Source organism: Natator depressus, chromosome 18, assembly GCF_965152275.1.
Source record: "Natator depressus isolate rNatDep1 chromosome 18, rNatDep2.hap1, whole genome shotgun sequence".
NCBI classification, from domain to species: domain Eukaryota; kingdom Metazoa; phylum Chordata; order Testudines; family Cheloniidae; genus Natator; species Natator depressus.
In genome coordinates, this window is record NC_134251.1 from 8,819,569 (window position 1) to 8,839,052 (window position 19,484).

Consider the following 19,484-nt stretch of genomic DNA (forward strand, 5'->3'; position numbering starts at 1 on the left):
CATTATTTGATGAGAGAAGTTGGTAAGACATAAGAGCTGCCAGACTGGGTCAGACCAAAGGTCCATCTAGCCCAGTATCCTGTCTTCCAACAGTAGCCAATGCCAGGTGCCCCAGAGGGAATGAACAGAACAGGTCATCATCAAGTGATCCATCCCCTGTTGCCTATTCCCAGCTTCTGGCAAACAGAGGCTAGGGCACCATCCCTGTCCATGCTGGCTAATAGCGATTGATGGACCTATCCTCCATGAACTTATCTAGCTCTTTTTTGAACCCACTTATAGTCTTGGCCTTCACAACATCCTCTGGCAAGGAGTTCCACAGGTGGACTGTGTGTTGTGTGAAAAAATACTTTCTTTTTTTTTGTTTTAAACCTGCTGCCTATTAATTTCATTTGGTGACCCCTAGTTCTTCTGTTAAGAGAAGGAGTAAATAACACTTCCTTATTTACGTTCTCCACACCAGTCATGATTTTTATAGATCTCGCCTTCCTCTGTAGCATGGGGCACGGGTCACTTGCTGGAGGATTCTCTGCACCTTGAAGTCTTTAAACCATGCTTTGAGGACTTCAATAGCTCAGACATAGGTGAGAGGTTTATTGCAGGAGTGGGTGGGTGAGATTCTGTGGCCTGCGTTGTGCAGGAGGCCAGAATAGATGATCATAATTGTCCCTTTTGACCTTAACGTCTATGAGTCAGATCCCCCCCTTAGTCGTCTCTTTTCCAAACTGAAAAGTCCCAGTCCTATTAATCTCTCCTCATATGGTAGGCGTTCCATACCCTTAATCATTTTTGTTGCCTTCGACCACCATGAAGAGCAGCTGTACAGTCAGCTAAGGCTGTGCTGCTCAGACACCGGGCTGCATGACCGTGCTGGAATCAAGGCACTATGCTCACCCTTGCCCCTCTCTTCTCTTCCCCAGCGCCTGACTCCTTTGTTGCGCATTCGCGTTCCTGAGCCGGATCACGAGCCGCTCCAAGTCTCATGCTCACACAAAGCCAGTCACTAGTGTGGGTTAGACCACGTGCAGTTGAGTGGGAGCTTGTGGGCAATGGGCTATTACAACCAAGGTCTTAGTCCTACAGACTGGGGCTGTTGCGTGAGCCGCACTGGAAGTAAGGCCTGTTCCGGCATCTCCCCCTCGCAGGGCTGGTGTGATGCTTTTCAGTTTGAAGGGCCACTCCCTGATAGCTGCATGATGATCAGCCAGTGTTTGCTGCTCCTAGGCAGGTTTTGAACAGCCCCACGCTGCCCCCCCCGACACACACACACACACACACACACGCGCGCTCTCTCTCTCTACCAGCACGGACGGCGTGAGGAATCCCTCTAGTCTTTTCATGCTACTGTTTCCTTGAGAAATCATCAGTGTGGTGGGTGTCTGACCAGTACCCCAGGATGCTGAAAGACGCATTTTATGGTGCATATTGGGCCACAAAGAGGAAAAGGGTCACTGGTAACTAGCTTCGGAAATAATGGGTTTTTTTTTGCTCTTGCAATCCTGCCGCAGAGGCTGATGGGACGGGAACGACAGCGGGCAACACTGGCCCCTGTGTTTTTAGAAGCCCTGTTAATGAGGCAAGAACTCCTGCCACGGGTCAAAGAGCAGCAGGGTTAGCTAGTGCTGGGAAAGTCTGATGGTGCTGCTGTGATCAGGAATCCCAGCTCCCCCGCCCCCTCGGCTGTGCAGAACTCGCTGTCTGGTACTCAAGGGCTTGATTCGTTCAGTCTGACCAAGGGGGGATCCCCTCCCCCCTTCCAAGTGGAAGTACTATGCTTATGTCCTGCTCTCTGCCCCATTTAATTACAATAGCTTTTAAAAGATGGTGCAACAACCCTGTCCCTTTAATACAGGTGCAAACAGCCAGCTCTCCCCTGGCTGCTTCTCTTGCCTCTTCCTATTTGAAAGCCCCAGGGTGGGGTTCATGTCAGGGAGGGTGGGTGGGGGTAGAGTGCCACTCTGTTCCAGCCATGCCCAGCTGCCAGCATGCCCATGGGGTGGAGCTGCAGGCATGTTAAGAGATGCTGCGAGCACCCATAACTGCCAGTGAAGGCCGTAGGCATTGCCAGTACCTTGCACCCCTGAAAATCAGACCATTAACTGCTCTCTGCCTCAGTTTCCCCACTTGCAAGGTGGGGGATAAAAATGCTCCCCCCACTCTTGTAAAGCCTTTTGAGAGCCTCAGATTAAATGTGGCTAAGTGACGGTGCCGGGGAGCTGTCGTCATGCTGGATGCTGTTGTAGGGAAGGGATTCATTATAAGTGGCATTTGTGTTAGGGGAAAACTCTTTGAAAGGGGAAAAAGTCAAATCGGCTCTGCATTTTGGCACTGCTGTTGCTGCTCTTTGTGACGTTAGCCCCAAGTCACGGTGCAGCACAAAATACTCTAGGGGTCGCAGTGGAGGTGGTGTCCTGGCTACACTTTAAGGTGGGCAGTTGCAACTTTCCTCCCTACAACGGCCCCGGCACTTTGGAGACAAGGTTTAGTTTTATTCTGTGTACAAAACCCTTGCGCTACTCTAGCTGTGCCCTGTGAAATGGCTGCGGTGCTCCAACGGTGGGAGAAGTGATTGGTGCACAAGGTTTGTAAAAAGCGTTGGAATAAAAGATATGCTATTGTATTAGATACTGCTGCGATGGCCTGTCCGTGGAGGGGAGTAAGGGAAGACTGTCTGCGTGTCAACAACAGCCGCACCAGCCTATGCCCCCCACTTCCCACCCCCCAAACAGGCTTAGTTTCCTACTAAGCCTGCATTTGGAGCAAGATTTTACCAATGTATATTGTTTTAAACATAAAACTTGAAGCTGTAATTAGAATGGGGTGTAAGTCTTTGAAAGCCCGCGGGACTGAATCCTGCTGCACCAGCCAGCCCTGGAGGGGCAAGTGTACCACCGCCTGCAAAGGCATGGTTGAGCTGCAGCAGCATGCACCTTCTGAAGCCCCAAGGAGGAATTCTAGCTGAGAGCCAGAATAATCAGACCAGGGATCACGCTGGAGCATGGCCCCTTTGGAGCTCCTGCACAGGGACAGCAAACTCGCCGGAATCCTTGCTCCGACCTCTGACCTGCAGCCAAGGGGAGGAAGCACTGCCCCTGTGGCCAAAGAGGGCATGAAGGCCAAGAACTTAAGAGTCAGGACAGGCTGAGCTCCTTGATGACCTCAAAGCTGAGATCACAATGAATGTCCAACACGACCTCAAGAAAATCCAGTGCTTGGGGCTTTCTAGGGAGCAGGCTTGTCCTTCATAAGCTAGGCAGTGACCTGCTTCCTCTAGGGAACACAGACCTCTCCGTTCCAGGCAGCGTTCGATGCCTGTGCATGGTGCAGCCTGTGGTGCATGGTTCCCCCTCACCTATGATCTTGGGGAGTGGCGTGAAAGCCCACAAATGGTCCCCTTGAGCAGGTACAGGAGTGTGTGGCATTGTGGAAACTGCCAATACAGATGCCCTTGTTTACGTGGCTGCAGGAGGGCCACACAATGAAAGCGTACTACGGTTACTGCCCTTCAGAGCTTAGGCAGAAACTGCACAGTTCAAGCTGGTGACGCAACTCAATGGTAAAATCACGAGAATCAAACTTTGTTCTTCTCTAGCACCTTTCACCCAGGGAGCGCAAAACATTTGGCAAACTGTCTCAATCCCCACCGGGGATATGCTCAGGATCATTCCTCCCCTTTTACACATGGGGAAACCGAGGCAAGGAGTTTGCACAATGTCTTGTGCAACATCTCACAACCAGCCAGTAGCAGAGTCATGATGAATGAACCCCGGTTTCCTCCCTCTATTGCCTCCGTACGAAAGGCTGGTTAACAGATCTGAGATGTACAGACACAGGTGAATCAAGCCCAACTGTACGTGTAAAACTCCAAACATACCTGGCCACATTTAAAAAAAAAACAAAAAAAAAAACCCCCAATGCAAAACAAATTAAACCTTTTAATTTCCTATTGAGAATATCAAACAGGGAGTTCCTGGTTTCCAAGATACTCTTTCAATGCCCATCAAGTCACGTGGTTCCCTAAGACTCATAAGGTATAGCAGCATTTCCCTATGAAGGTGACAGTTGTTCCCCAAAGAATAAAGGCCAGTGCCTCAGCTGGTGTGTATCAATCACTGAATTGAGGGGCGCTATGCTGATTTACAGCAGCTGACCATCTGCCCCGGGGTCCTTTCCTCCGCACATGGGAGAACCAATCGGCGGTAGCTCTGAAGGCTTTGATCCAATAACGCTCCTATGCTGTATGCCCGTTTCCATGTGGTCCTGAAAGCAGCAGGTGAAGTGTTCTTTTTGGTGTTCTGTTCCACGTGCAGGGCTCCAGTGTAGGGCGACAGCATCTTGTTAAAGCATCTCTACGCAGCATCAATGACATGGTCAGTACATTGGTATGTCAGTCTCTGTGTTAGTTTGTGCACAAAAGCGCTGAGGGGAAAGAAGGAGTGGGGAGCTCACCACTGACACCACAGTCCCACCAGCCAGCCATGAGCCACTCCTAGGGCAGCAGCAGAAGCTAGAGGGAGAAGGGAGAGAGCCCAATGTCTTGTGTCAAACTCCCACGGAGTCATGCATTTTTCATGGGTCGCAGGGGAGGAAACAGAACCAACCCGAGAGGCTGCAGGAATGGCTGTGAGATTTCAGCTCCGCCTGTCACAGCAATCAATATTCCCCTTTGGAAAGCAGATTGCTGCTCCCCCGTTAGAGCAAAGCAGCCTGGCTGACCATGTGCCTTTCCATACCAGCTCTAAGCACTAGCTGCTGGCATTTCCCATTATGTAGCATGAAGTGATGGGAAAACAGGAGGAAGCAGTGACCATGGCATCCCATCCCCGTCCGCTGAGAAGCTCATCGGGTTGTACAGTCAAGTGAGAGAGGCTTTAATCCTAGCAGAACATCCTCTCACCATAACACACTCAAAAGGATCCCTGATTTGTTCCCCATCAAGACAGACAACTCTGGGTTATCTGATGGGTCTAGTGCCTCTCTAATCCAATAACACAGCAGCTATGGACATTATTACCTTTGCTAACAACCGGTTTGTCACATCCATTTTCTGGAGTGTCCTATAGCCCCACAAGTCCTGGGATTCCCCTGGGATGAATGTTCTGTAGTAACTGCCCCTACAACTGGCCAACGGCACCAGTGCTGTTTCGAGGGGAGGGGCTTGGTAGATGCCTTTCTGCACTCGAGTGCTAGACAGAGCGTGTGCTGTGGCCATGATGCAGCGACCAATGGAAGAGCCAGTAATTCATCCTGAGGCAGGGACTCAGTCCAGACCTTGGTGTGCTGCCTGGTTTTTGAGGTCATTAGTGTCTGGGCAGGGAAGGAAGCTTCCTCCCAGCATGTGAGCAGCAGAATCAGGGCAGGGCAGAGGGTTGGTTGGTAAAGGTTTTTCCAGCCCGGCTGGGTTCTCGTCTCTGCTGGCATCCAAAGAGCCTGGAAATTCAGAAACCTCAGGGTGTGCAAGATCCGAGTTCCTGTCACTAGAGTGCAGTCCTTCACTGGGTACAGGCTGCCAGGACCAGTGATCATGGCTGATGGAATCATCATCTCCCAAGGTGCTTTCCTCTTCCTGACTCTCACGGTCTGCGGTCGGCTGCCTTCTCTCACCCTGACTGGAGAAAGGGCTGGGATTCCCCTTCTCTTCCAGGCGACACTCCTTGGTTTTAATGCCCACAGCCTTCAGGATAGTGTCCATTTGTTTCATGTAGTCCAGGTGGCCGTTCACCTGCAAAGGACAACATAGTCCGGTGAGTATGAAAAGCCCCATTAATGCCCAACTATGCCAGAGCAGCAGAGCGCTGCACATCGGGGCCAGCAGCTGCAAGGAGATTCAGCCTCGGCCTTGAAAGACCGGGGAGAACTATGTCTGAAAAATTCAGTTCCCCAAGACTATTGGTGATTAACCATTGCCCCAGCCACATGCAGATTTACTGCTCCATTCCTGCATCACTCCACCCTCTTCATCACCTTTGCTCCATGAGCAATATTCACACTGCATGTTTAAAGGCTTGGACACCTCTAGATTTTAAGAAAAAGTCTTGCACGTTGTCAGGCTAAGAGGGGCGTGTTCTGTAGTGGTTAGAGTTCAGGGCTGGGAGTTAGGAGGTTTGGGTTCAGTTTCTGGCTCTGCAACTGATTTGCTGTGGGCAAGTCCCCACCTCTCTGTGCCTTAGCTTCTCCACCTGTAAAATGCAGATAATTGTGTCTACATCAGAGGTGTGTAGTGAGAATTAAGAAGTATTAAGAGTCTTAAGGTTGTTGGATGGAACCTGCGATAACACGTTACTGAAACACTGTTCTAGCCTTAAGAATGTTCTGGGCTAAGCCTGTGTCTGGAGTAGAAATCAGGCAGGGCTCTCTTACATTGCGATCATATGGAATTACAAGATAACTACCTTCTGAGAGACATATTAGAGTCCTCCCTAAATCAGTGCAAGCAAGAGAGAGAATAGTCAAATTTCCCTCTGTTTAATTATAATAATTATGTTTAAGTATAATCAGTTTAAAAGGAACAAGGGAACATTAAGGATCCTAACCCGCCAGTCTGATGGCAGCCAGCTGCCTTTTCAGTCCAAGGTGCAGCATCTGCTGGGTGAGGCTTTGAAGCAGTGCAGCTAAGTTCCTCAATAGAAGAGACTTGTCTTTAAATATCCTTTTCTATTCTACTCAGCCAAATGTGCGGGTGCATCTGCCAGCAGAAGAGAAACCGACTGGAATTACTAGTGGGTTTCTCCATTGAGATGAAAACGCCATTAGCCTGAGTCATGACTGCGTTCATGGCCCACAGTTCCGCTGGCACTAGAGATTTTAGCAGAGACTAAAGGTGCGTGATTTTGAATCCTAGGGGTCCTTGGTGTCTACAGCCAATCCTCTCTCCAACAGCTGGCTCATAATGCACCATGACAGAAGTTCCTTCCTTACCCTAGCTGGTAATCAGCAACACCCTGAAGCATGAACACTAACAGCCTTGTTATTTGAATAAATATGTCTAACACTTGATTTTCATTTTTCTAAGATATTTACCCCACTAGAATAATGTCCGACCACCTAAGTCTATACAGAGCTGCAGGGGGTGGCATAAAGCCATTGGGGAATTCCCTTAGGATGGGGAGATCTCCAGCTGTACCCTTAGTACACTTTTAAGTGCTGCAAAGGGGAGTTAGTTAGTTAGAATCAAAGATCTGGTCCACTTATTGGCAAAGTGAATAGTCTCTGGATACTAAACCAGTCCAGAATTATTTCATGTGAAGTCAAACTCAAACCTAGCCATTTGTATAAAGCAGCTTTTGAGTGGTAACATTTGGATGCACTTAGAACTTGGAGCGAATTGAAGGATTTAATCAGCACATTAATAATTCAATATGCAACTTTAATCAGCCCAGATGGCTCAACAGGCTTGTTATATTTTGAACAGATTAGTACTTTCATTAAAATAACCACTGAAGGCCTAATGGATTGACTGTTCAGATGTGCACACTGTTCTCGGAAAAAGTAGGAATCCTTTATTCATCAGCATGGGGGTTTAGGAGGCAGTGAAATAAAGGACGTTAGTGGAGAGGTGGATTAAGTGGAGAGGAACAGGTACTGGATTTACTGCAAAATAAAATAGTTAAAGTCTGCTGTTTGGCTCCATTTCCACCCCGAGATGTGCTCCCTTTAAAGACAGCTGTTACATTTCCTCTAGTTGGGCAACACTGCTCAGTGAGACAACTCTTGAAACCATTCTTACTACAGGGCTGATTCCATATGGTACAGAGCCCAGAGTCACATGAATTCTTACTGTTCCCCACCTACAGAACTTCCCAAATCCACCTTGAGAATTGCCCCACAGAGACATTCACAGGCGAGATACAGGTAAACGCTATTGGCTCAGATAACGTGGTGATGAGGGGACTCACTCAAACCACTCCAGAAACACAGCCTCAAAAGCATTCCATGAAAACCCCTACACGGTGAGGGGATTGCATGGACATTATTCCAGGAACTCACCCCTTAAAGCAATGCAGAGAGATCTCCAAAAGCCACTCTAATGGGACACCTAGCTAGACAGTAATACAGTTTCCATCACTGTAGCACGTGACTGCCTCACAAACGTCCATGAATGTATCTAGCTTCACAACACTGTGTGATGTAAGGGAAGATTATTGTCTCCCTTCTAGAGGCACAGAAGAGATCCAAACCACTGTGAGAAGATCCTAAAAGAACGCCAAAGAAATGTTGCCCGTCCATTCATAGTAACCACCCCAAAACCTTCTATGGAGACATTGAAACCCACTCCACCTGATCTACCTGTGCTGATCTGTCCAGCTATGGTATTTCTTTGGTGCCTCTCACTGTGTTAGCCAATCACTAGTTAGTCAGAGAGAATCTGCTCTCTGAAGAGAGCTTAAGGTCCAGATTTTCACATGTCCTCAGCACACAGCAGCGCCCATTGAGAACAAGGGAGAATTCCTCTTCCCCCACTATTGAGAACAATGGGAGAAGCTGTGCACTGAACACTTTTGAACATTTAGCTCCTTCATTCAGGTGCCTAAACAAAAAAAAACCAATCTAATGCAGATCTCCCAAGTACCATCACAAACAATACTCCCAAGCATCCAACTCCCTCCTCCCCAATCCAATGAGAAAACCCTATGCTAACTTAAAAGGACACTCTAGACAACCTCAAAATGAATCACAAGAGAGATTTCAAAGTCCTTTGAAGATACACCTGAATCTATTCCAAGGGATGTCCTAGAAAGCTCTGTGGGAGAACACACTGAAAGCACACCCTGAACACCTATCTTAGATGACACCGCAAGTGTCTGTGCAGAGACCTAGTTTGCTCTGTCTCCTTTCCCATGCCATTCAGAGACCAGGCTCGGTGAGATAAAGACACCCAAACTGATCAAAAACCTTAAACTACTGCATTGAGATGCCCCCCAAATATTCTAAAGACCACTCTGCGATGTCATCATCAAACCACATGAGCACACAAATTGAGATGGTTTTTTGATAATTCCAAGGATAAACCTCCAAACCAGATTGAGAAGAACCCCCAAAATCATTGAGGAGACACACCAAACAGGTCTCTTGGGGAACTGCCCATTTCCCTGTGAGGAGACATTATCAAAATGGGTCTATTGGCCATGCTTGCTGAAAATGTCTAGGTCCTTGCTGAAAATGAGTGACTAATGCAGGTGTCTCTAGTCCCAAGACAGGAAGAGTTTGATGGGGTTTGACTGCGAGACCAAAGAGATAATCAGAAGGAAACTGGAGGCATTTCCAGTTTTTTATCACATTGCCTTGATAACACTGATGATATCAGAGTTCAATCCCCAGTGCAGGGGAATGGATGAGAAATGATCTTGCCAAGTAAAGTCCATAAAAAGTAATTCTATCAACAACTGACGTGCCTCCAAAATGTATTGGATAAAAAAGCATTTTTCTCTCTTATCTCTTCAAATCAGCAGGCTATTGCAAATTATTTTGCTTTCGAAATAAGGGACTAAATTCATTCCTGGTATAACTCCACTGAAGCTAGTGTTTACTTCAGGTATTAATTTACCCCAGTATCTTTTTGTGATGCCAACATCAATAATACAAGAAAAGCCAACAGGCTAAAATGAATTATGTCTTGTGCACACTCATTTCTGGGCAAGTCAGAATTTCACTGCTAACACTTTATTTTAGTGGTGTCCAATTCCCTGCCACCATCACCAGGAGATGAAATGGCCCTGTTAAACCTGTGCAGGTACACTTTTGGAGGGCTGTTGAAATTAACCTGTTCTATTTTGAGGGTGGAGTGCTGACTTTGCATTTCTCGTCTAGAGCGACAGAGATGGGACCATAACGTTAGTTCTTGGACTACCATTCAACTCAGGAGGTCTTGGCTCATTCAGACTCCCACTGACTTCAGTAAAGCTTGAGGAGATGCAGCGAATGATCACCGACAGCCAGATTGTGCCATTAATGAACCTCCTACAGCTTCCTATGCCACTGTGAGGAGACCACAGCACACACAACACACTGTGGCCAACAAGCTCTGCCTGCACCCTGCTTCGTTAGGAGGGGAGGGTACAGAGACTGTATCTGTCCTCAGCCATGCCTGATGCAGAGACACAATCTGGCCCTGGGTAAAGTCTTGTGGATTAGGCGCTACGTGAGAAACATGGATTGAAAGAAAAAGTGTGCAAGGAGATAAACCTGATATAGTACGAGAGTCCATGAGACAGGGAACAAGGGCCTGCTCAACAGCCCAGTGAAGTCAATGAATGGACTTACATTGACTTCAGTGGGATGTGGATTGGGGCCTTAAGGAAAAGAGGTAGTCCCAAGGGACACATGCCCCCATGAAGCCTTATATGTCTGGTCCTTCACTCGCTCCGAGTCTTTGGTGGCACTTTGGTGTCGGGTCCTTCACTCGCTCCGGTCTTCGGCAGCATTTTGGCGGCGGGGGGGTCCTTCCGTGCCTCCGAAGACCGGAGCGAGTGAAGGACCTGACGCCGAAGACCTGGAGTGCCGCTGGGTGAGTACAAGCGGGTGGCGCCTTTTTTAAATCTCCGCTCCCCGTGTTTTCTCCACCTGGCTACGCCACTGTATGGAACTGGAGATGATTGCCCAGGAGTCTGCAAAGCCAGATAAATACAAGTGATGTACAGAGCTTAATGGTAGGCAGGACTCTTCCCCAAAAGTGCACTACATACAGTAGACCTGAGCAAAGAATCACCCGCAAAAACTGTTAGCAAAATGGAAGAAACCAGGGTTTCAGAGAAATTCCTCTGCCATCAGGACTAGAAAGTGCAGCTGTTCTCCGTCCTTGACAGCCTGCTTTTGAAATGCAATCCCTCATTCTGAAATCTTGGCGGCTGGACCTCAGCCGTTGCACAAGGAGAGCCTTAAAAACAGGGAAGGAGGGGGAATCTAAAGGGAGCTTTTCAAAAAGTGTTATAAGGCTTTAATGGAAGACTAGAGAGTGTAAAATGAAAACACCTGTTTGATTATTCTCCGTGGCCAGCTGCAGTAAGAACTGTAAAAAGAAATGCAATTAAAGAAGTGCTTTTCTAGCCAAAGTTATTACTTTATAGCGTCTGGCAGGAAAATAAAAATCATGGGCCAGATTCGCCGGTACGCACTGGTGGCCTTACCCCGTTACAGCGGGTTTTACAGTCGCTTGCATCACCAGAGTGGCACAACGCTGCTGAACTGGACCATTACTTCTGCCCTAGTAGCACAGAGCAAGGGTGCAGAAAGATGCGGGTGTAGCTACCGACTTCTCCTCTGAACTACAGTACAATTTAAAGGAGTCACCATCACAAACATTTTGGAAATGTTTTAAAATTCAGACCCGTCCAAAAGTGCCAGAAATGTCCTTGTACATTCTCAGCTGTGCCTAATAAATTCAGGCTGAATTATTTCTGCTCTGTGTAACCAGTGCCTGGTGTTATGGTGTCATAAAGACGCAGTTCAATTTGCAGGAGCTTTTAAAATAAAACAAAACGTTGTCCTATGCTTGAAACCAAACCACTGAAGGTCTCTGCCTGGAGACGAGTGATGGGCCTTCTGCCCTGGATGCTGTTGACTGGATTAATGACAGCAATTCCAAGTGGAGAGGAGAGGGGGACACACAACCGTGTCTGAAAAGTGATGACAATGGAATCAATTTGTAGTTATCACATGGCCTTCTGTTAGTCATAAGCTGTTGCTGGTCCTACAGCTCTGCTCAATTGACTGGACTGTTTGAGAAGCTCTGAGAAGGGACAGATAAAGCAACAGTACATGTATAAGGGAGGATCCTTGCCCAAGGATCAGCCACTGAGAACAGGGAAGGGATAATTACAATTTTAAGCATTTTTGGCTATATGACTGCAAAACGTGACCTTCAACTGCGTACAACCTGGAGGCAACACTTGAGAGGATGTATGGCGCGGTGGACAGGGAGTGACCTAGGAGGCAGGCGATCTCAGCTCTAATTTTGGCTTTGTCATTGACTCACTATGGGTATGAACCAGATTCCAATACCCTTAGTCAGGCTGCATCTCATTCATTAGTAGTAGCAGCTAGAGACCCCGCCTGCGTCCCTGTTGTGCTAGTCGCTGTACACTGTAACACAAAGCAAGAGAAAGTCAGTGTCTGGAAGAGTTTGCAATCCAAACAGACAAGACAGAAGATGAGAGAGGAACCGGAGATGGGAAGTGAATCACTCAGCAGACCAGTGTCAGAGCCAGGAACCCAACTGTTGTATTAATTCAGATGGAAGAGATGGGCCCAGAAATTCAAAAGTGTTAACATAACCCAATTGCTGTTCATCATTAAACTCTGCTAAACAAAGGTTAGGGTTTCGTACCTAGAGACCTCAACACGCTTAGTACCATGGCAATACACCATTCTACGTCCTTTTAACCTTTCTGTAAAGATACAGAAAAAGAAGGAAAAACAGAGAAAGCCTTTAAAATGTAAAGTATCAAGTACGATTTTCATTTTAACAACATTTTTTGTTCCCTTTCCCTTCAGCTGGAGAGAGTTTTTAAAAGGAATCCCCAGGCCCCCACCATCTGACCATCTTTTAGATGGTAGTAACTGTTCTTTTTGGAGAAATGAGAAACGTTAGTTGTGATGGGCTGGAGATTTTGAAGTCCAACTTTGTTTCCTAAAAGACAAAACCAAACACAAAAGAAGGGAAAGAAAAGAACAGAAAAGATTGAACATGCAACTTCTGTCTCTGGTGCCGACTCTCATTTGCAACCTCACTGCTGGAGAAACACAAGCATGGCACCTGGTCTTCTTAGCCACTCCAAGACTTGGCTAATGCATACCAGCATTGGGCTATTCAGGGCATTGCTTTCCATTGCCTCCATGGTCACAGGCTTACAGTAGTGCTGGCATTTGGGGTTTAGCTATAGCTGGTGGAAGTCGTGAGGCCTTTCTTTGGGCCAGTCTGATCAGAACAGCGCTCACGATTAGGATGACAAAGGCCCAGCGGTGTCAAAGTGGATCCCCAGGACATGGTGGGGGTGGCTTCTTCCTGTTCTCCCACCTCCCAGTGAGCAGTTGTTGTCAGACAGCTTCTTCTATTAATCCCCCCAAGCCTTGTCTTTTTGAGAACCCCAAAGGCAGTGAAGGGCGGCATAGCCCATCCCCTCATTATTTTGTTCACCAATTAGGTCTAATTTCTGACATACCAATTCACTGATTTCTCACCCCACGCCTCTCTTGTTTACCCAGCCTGATCTTAACACAGTTCTTGAGTTACATCAGGAGGCCTTTTTGTTTGGACTAATCCAGTCTGTCTCTCTTTTGCACCTTTTCCCATTGACATTTGATATTCTAGGTTATTGTGACATTTTATAAACATTCACTCACTTTTTACAGTCGAGCTCACAGCTAAGGTAAATTATCACAACACAACCCATGGCTCCCGAGTTCCATTCCTGTGCTGTATTTACGAGACCTCACTCACCAAGAAATCCCTTTGCTATCACTGTGATTTCTCATGAAGTAAGGTGCTATTAAATGCGAACAAGGGCACCAGAACCAACCCCTAGGGGGAACTTGTGCCCTTTGATCCCACTGGACCTCAGCTTCTCCATCTGCCCAACAGGGATAATGCTGCTGACCCACCTCTGTAAGCACCTTTTAGATCTAGGCATGAAAAGTGCTATACAAGGGGCATTATTATTTGAAAGGAAAGGGCAACGATTTCTTATCACCATATAATGCAGCAAATCTCCTCTCTGGTGCACAGCCTCCAGGTAAAAAGACCTTTCACTGTGTTGATCGTTGACACCTTTGACATTGTTAATCAAACTGAAGCTGACCTGCTCTATGCACAATGACCTGTATTATACTATGGTGGGTGAGACCAGGACACATGCATCTGTCTATACAAGAAAACATTCTACAAATCCATTAGAAGCAAGAGGAAGACCAAGAACAGGGTAGGCCCGTTACTCAATGAGGAGGGAAAGACAAAAGAAAATGTGGAAATGGCAGATGTGCTAAATGACTTTTTTGTTTCAGTTTTCACCAAAAAGGTTAGTAGTCATTGGACGTCTAACATAGTGAACGCCAGAAAAAAGGAGGTAGGATCTGAAACTAAAATAGGGAAAGAACAAGTTAAAAATTATTTAGACAAGTTAGATGTCTTCACATCGGCAGGGCCTGGTGAAATACATGGTCTGAGGGCCAGACAGATATAACCTGGAAAGTGCAGCTCTGGGTTTTAGAGGTTTATTCTGACCCCAATATACCTACTTTACACTGGTGCCTTCCCAGTGACTTCAGCAGAGTTACTTCTGAGTCACACTGGTATAAAATCAGAATGAGACCCAAGATTTTTATCCATTTTCTCATTCTTAACGTCATGTACAGAAAGCGGGGTTTTTTGTCAGAAAGTGGGGTTTTGTAAAGAACGATTTTCCCCCTCAAAGTTTCTATTTAGCCATATTAAATATTGAAAGTGTTTCTTTCATTTTCAAAGCGTTAATTTCTCTCTGAGTGTGTTACTTCCAGAGAGTGTACTAAGGCCTGGTCTATGCTGGGGGGGGGGGGGGAAGGATCCCCTTTCTTTCTGGCCAGCTCTAAGTGTGAAATTATGCCGCTGTAGCTTCTTTAACCCCCTCCCTGCAGACACACACATCTATCACAATGTGTGGACATAGAGGCTGGGTCCCTCCATGGCTTGGTAGAAATACTGATAGGCAAATCTCAAACCCATGGGAGCTTGGGTGGCCTCCAGTGAGTATTACAAGCAGAAAGAATCTGAAGAAATGGAATTCTCAGTCATTCTAGCAACCTGCATTCCTAGATTGGGCTGGACCCGGTCTTGATTCTGGGTCACCCCTTGGGAAGAACCAGCACCCAACCAATTTGGGAGAGAAACTGATTCAGCACTCTTAGGCCATGATGCAACACCTACTGAATTCAATGGAAATCTTTCCAGTGACTTCAGTGGGCTGTGGATCTAGCCCTGAGATCATAGAATATCAGGGTTGGAAGGGATCTCAGGAGGTCATCTAGTCCAACCCCCTGCTCAAAGCAGGACCAACTCTCAGTTTTTGCCCCAGATCCCTAAATGGCCCCCTCAAGGATTGAACTCACAACCCTGGGTTTAGCAGGCCAATTTCAAACCACTGAGCTAACCCTCCCCCCATGGTGAGAGAGAGAGAAAGGTAGATTAGTGCTTCTCACAGAAATGGCAGTAAGGAGGGATATGAAGTGACTTTTCAACTGTAAAGAAGCAGCAGAGGGACCCAATGGAAAAGTTACCAGGACTTGTGGCTTTAGACCAGAGGAACAGGCCACTAAATGGAAAGGGGGAGTGGGTCTGTCAGGACTGAAGTGTATGTCAGGGCATGAAGTGACTTTCTGGAAAAGTTGCAAGTGAATCTCTTCAGTTCAGCAGCTGGAGTGAATCTCCAATGAGCATTTAAAAAAAATGTAGATCTGGTATCTACATTTTTCCAGAGCCCTCTCACTTAAAAATGACTAGTTTTAACAGTTCAAACGTTCAGGAGAAGAGAATTTATTCAAACGCTCATGTACAGGGAAGTTATAGGGTTAAAGTTGAAGTTATTAACATTATCCCTTGCTATTGTTTCTCTCCCTGACACAAAAGCTGATGGAGTGAAAAACAGGGGGTCAAATTAATCTGTAGTGTGACTCATCTGAAGTCAAAGGAGCTACATCAAAGATAACTTGTGCCCAGCAGGTCTATCTTCTTTTCTGAATTGTGCTCTCCCAGGGATATATTTCTTATGCATTAAATAAACCATTCAATCCCTATTTTTTTTCTCCATTTCAAAGCAGGCTGAAATGAAGGTAAAAGTGGCCCTTTAATTACCATGACATTTCTGGAGTAGGTGGAGATGGAGGGGCACATAATCATTATGTGCAATCATCTTCCTGACCCAAGCCTACTGAGAAAGTCATTCTTACGTAAGAGATGCTAACTGATGGATATTGTCCCCAGATGCAGCTCAGGTCAATTTCACATGGATGCAATCTGAAGCACTTCTCCATAGAAACAGATAGAAAGGGCAACGGGCAACCCCGCCCCCATGCCTCAGAGGTTTGTACTTCTCATTTCAGTGTCCTCTCTGGCTGCTAATTAGGGGTTGATTTTGCAGACGGGCTGAGGCCAGCCCATGCTTTTTAGCAAGCGTTGTTTGCACCTGCAATTTGATGCCTGCGAAATTAATGGTGGGTGCGACTATTCAGATTTGCACCTGCAGTTCATTCTGTGGCCCACATTGCCCCCGCAGAAGACAGACTGGACATTTAAAAATACGGCTGCTGTTGCCAAAAACAATATTCATACACAGTGAAATTATCTGTCCGAGCTTTCTGCAAATTCTTTCATGCAAGCTGTGGGCCTCAGTTTCTTTCACTTGCACCAGTTGTATATGGTTGTAACTCATTTGACTTAACGGATTTCAATTAGTGTAACTGAGAGGCTGATCCAGCCCAGAGATTGCTAGCTTTAATTCTAGTCACCCACCTGACATGGAACAGTGGAAACCACACGGAGATCTCGCTTTAAACTGTTTGAGTGGGAATGCCCAAGGAAGGAGTTGGGTAACATTTGTGGTTGAATGTTTGTGCTCAAGAAAGAGCAAAAGAGTGATATACACACTGCCCTTCATTCTGGGATCTTCCCAGATCCTAACTTGAGAGAACAGTCTTGGCTATGAAATGAGAGCTAGGGAAGAATTTTTCTGTCATATAGAGTTTTCTCACAGCAGGCGTCGTGGCAAAGGGCTAGTACAAGAAACACGAACTATCTAAACGTATGCGTCCATACAGCGGGCTAAATTTAACCCCAGTGTAAATGGGTGTAATTCCCCTGAAATCAAGAGCATCATACCTGCTTACATCACATCTGAGCTTGGCTCAGCAATAGGTTCTCTGAATGCAATTTTCAGACCTAAAAATTAACAGCATGGAACTCCTTAGTTTGCTTTGATTAATTTTTTCCAACACCAGATCAAATTCACTCTCATTCCAGGAGGAGTCAAATCTTAAAGGCAAGTTGAGTGTTAATCAAACGCTACAATGATTCGCTCAGATGACTTGCCACCCTGGCTGTTCGGAAACGCCACATCACTTTGACAGCATAGGACTGCCAAATGCCAGACATGGATCTGAATGTGTCAGTTATCAGCCACTCCAACCAGAGCATCTGAGACATCTCAAAAGGGACCTTCTTACTAGACTTGGTTGGAATCTGGAACTTCCATTCTTTGGGAAATTCTGACATTTCGGCGGGGGGGGAGGCAGAGAAAACAACACATGACTTCTGAATTGAAACACAAAGCCAGACATTTCTCATAAATGAATATTCAAAAAAATGTAACTGACAGCGTTGTCTAGATACATGTCATTTCAAATATCAAATAGAACATATTGTATACACAGTATTAAATATAAATATATCAACACTCATCTTTTAATAGACTGTAAAAGTTGAAACTAAATGAATCAAAATGATGATGTTGAAATGAAATGTTTCAACTTTTTTCCATCAAAAGTGTCAAAATCAACATTCTGATTTCAACAAAACTGCATTTTTTTGATGGCAAATTGTTCTGTTGAAAAATTTTGAGCTCTACTTCTCATCTTACATATATTGAATCTAAAGTGGCAGTACAATGGAGAGGAGAAGAGACGAAAAAAAGACTGGAGACAGAATATGACAAAGAAAAAAATTAGAGGGATTAAGGGTGGGAAGAAAGATGACAGAGAAGAGAAGATGCATTGATAAACTACGGAGGTGACTGGGGTAGAGCTCATACACAGGAATGGCAGAATTGGATTTTTTTTATACAATTTCAACAGATAACATCAATGTTTTAATTTCTTAAAATTTTCACTGATTTACATTTTCACAGCTGTGGAAAATTATGGAGGGCTGCCAGCCAATGGGCTGTTGTTGTAGCGATCCGTGTCAGTTCCAGGATATTAGAGAGACAAGGTGAGTGAGGTGGTAATTTTATTCGACCAACTTCTGTTGGTGAGGGAGAGAAGCTTTCAAGAGAGACAGAGCTCTTCTTCAGGTCTAAGCAGAGCTTTGTTTAGCTCGAAAGCTTGTCTCTCCCATCAACAGAAGTTGGTCCATTAAAAGACATTCTCTCAGTCAATGGGGGCGGGGGGAGGAGGGGGTCAGACAATAATTACTGAATAGCAGCGGATGTTGATATTCAAAAAGTTAAAGCTTTATCACCCTTAAAATACATCCTTAAATCAAATTCTAAGAAGTTCTCCGTCAGCATTTTTCTTACTTTGCCCACCTGCACATTCTGATGACTATTGATAAAATACTTTTTTGGTTTGTGCGTGTAGTGAAATCGACTTTTATCCACCTTTACCGTCAAAAATCTAAACCTTTCCAGCCTACTGAGACATTCTGAAAGCTATGGGGAGGGACAAAGAAAAAAGGAAGGAACGCCACGCATAAAAATTAATCAGAGGGCTCCAGAGAGTCTTTTGAGGGGGAAGATGTTTTCCCTGATGCCCTTCCTGCAGTGCATGCACTCTATGTACTAGGCAATCAGGCTGAAGTGAAGAGCTGCTTGTACAAATTTTTCAAGTATATGCAGAGCTGTTGTTGGCTTTTTTTGCTGAGACTCTTAGCTGGTACCAGGAGCTGAATCAGGCTTTTTTCTTTAGCCTTTAAGCTGGTATCATAGCACTCCAAGTCTTTCCAGCTATACCCAGGTCACATTAGGTGCCATTTATTTCTAAGATTGCTATAATCAAATACTTGGCTCTGAATGCCAACCCAAATCTGTGTTCTTTAAATTAGATGGTGCAAAGAGTGTTTAAAAGACTCAGCAAAGGAGCATACATGATACTGGAGCATGCCCCACGGGGGTGCTGATGGAAAAAGAACCCCGAGTGTGAGCTTGGAGGGTCGGATTGGAGTATCTGGCCAGAGTTCTCTGGGAAATAATTTGGGAGAGCAGAACTTACTGGCATCAAAGATGACAGTGACCCACAAGTGACCCAAAACATCAGGTCTTTGCTAAACCCTTCTATTGGGTTGATTTGGGTCTGTGACAAAGCTTCTAACTGGATCCCCTCTTTTCAAAAGAGACAGACTGAAAAAGAGTTAAACCCAGATTTTCAAACTGCGCAGCACCCACCAATTCCCACTGAGAGAGAGATAGAGACTTTGAGGTCAACTTTGCAAAAGAGCTCAGCACACAATCTTTTGCAAATCTGGCTCTTATTTAGGTAGCTGGATGGGAACTGAGCTCTTCTGAAAACCTAGCCCTGACTGTGTGTGCTGAGCACTTGAACATTTGTCCCAGAGTTCTTTTGAAAGCCTGTCCCATGTGATTGTAAGGCAGGATTTCTCTGCAGCACACTTTCTGGCAGCCTTCTGTAACCCTTGAGCATCACGGTATACTCCCGAGGGCATCCTGCGCCACTGAATTAAAAATTCTGCACCAAAAAATTAAAAATTCTGCACACAATATTTTAAAATTCTGCAAAAATCTGCAAATTTT

General features: G+C 45.8%; 1 protein-coding gene across 3 annotated transcripts in view; it reads right to left on the reverse strand.

Annotated features, from left to right (window-relative positions):
* Nucleotides 1-3,961: 3,961 nt before the first annotated feature.
* TMCO4 (transmembrane and coiled-coil domains 4) overlaps nt 3,962-19,484 on the reverse strand; it is an 81,697-nt gene continuing 66,174 nt past the window's right edge. For 2 of the 3 annotated variants that reach the window (XM_074975426.1, XM_074975427.1), the window contains one exon: nt 3,962-5,722. In XM_074975426.1, coding sequence (XP_074831527.1) covers nt 5,261-5,722 — 462 coding nt within the window. In that variant the 3' untranslated portion in view covers nt 3,962-5,260. The remainder of the gene's footprint in view (nt 5,723-19,484) is intronic. The other variant, XM_074975428.1, reaches the window with a different exon arrangement.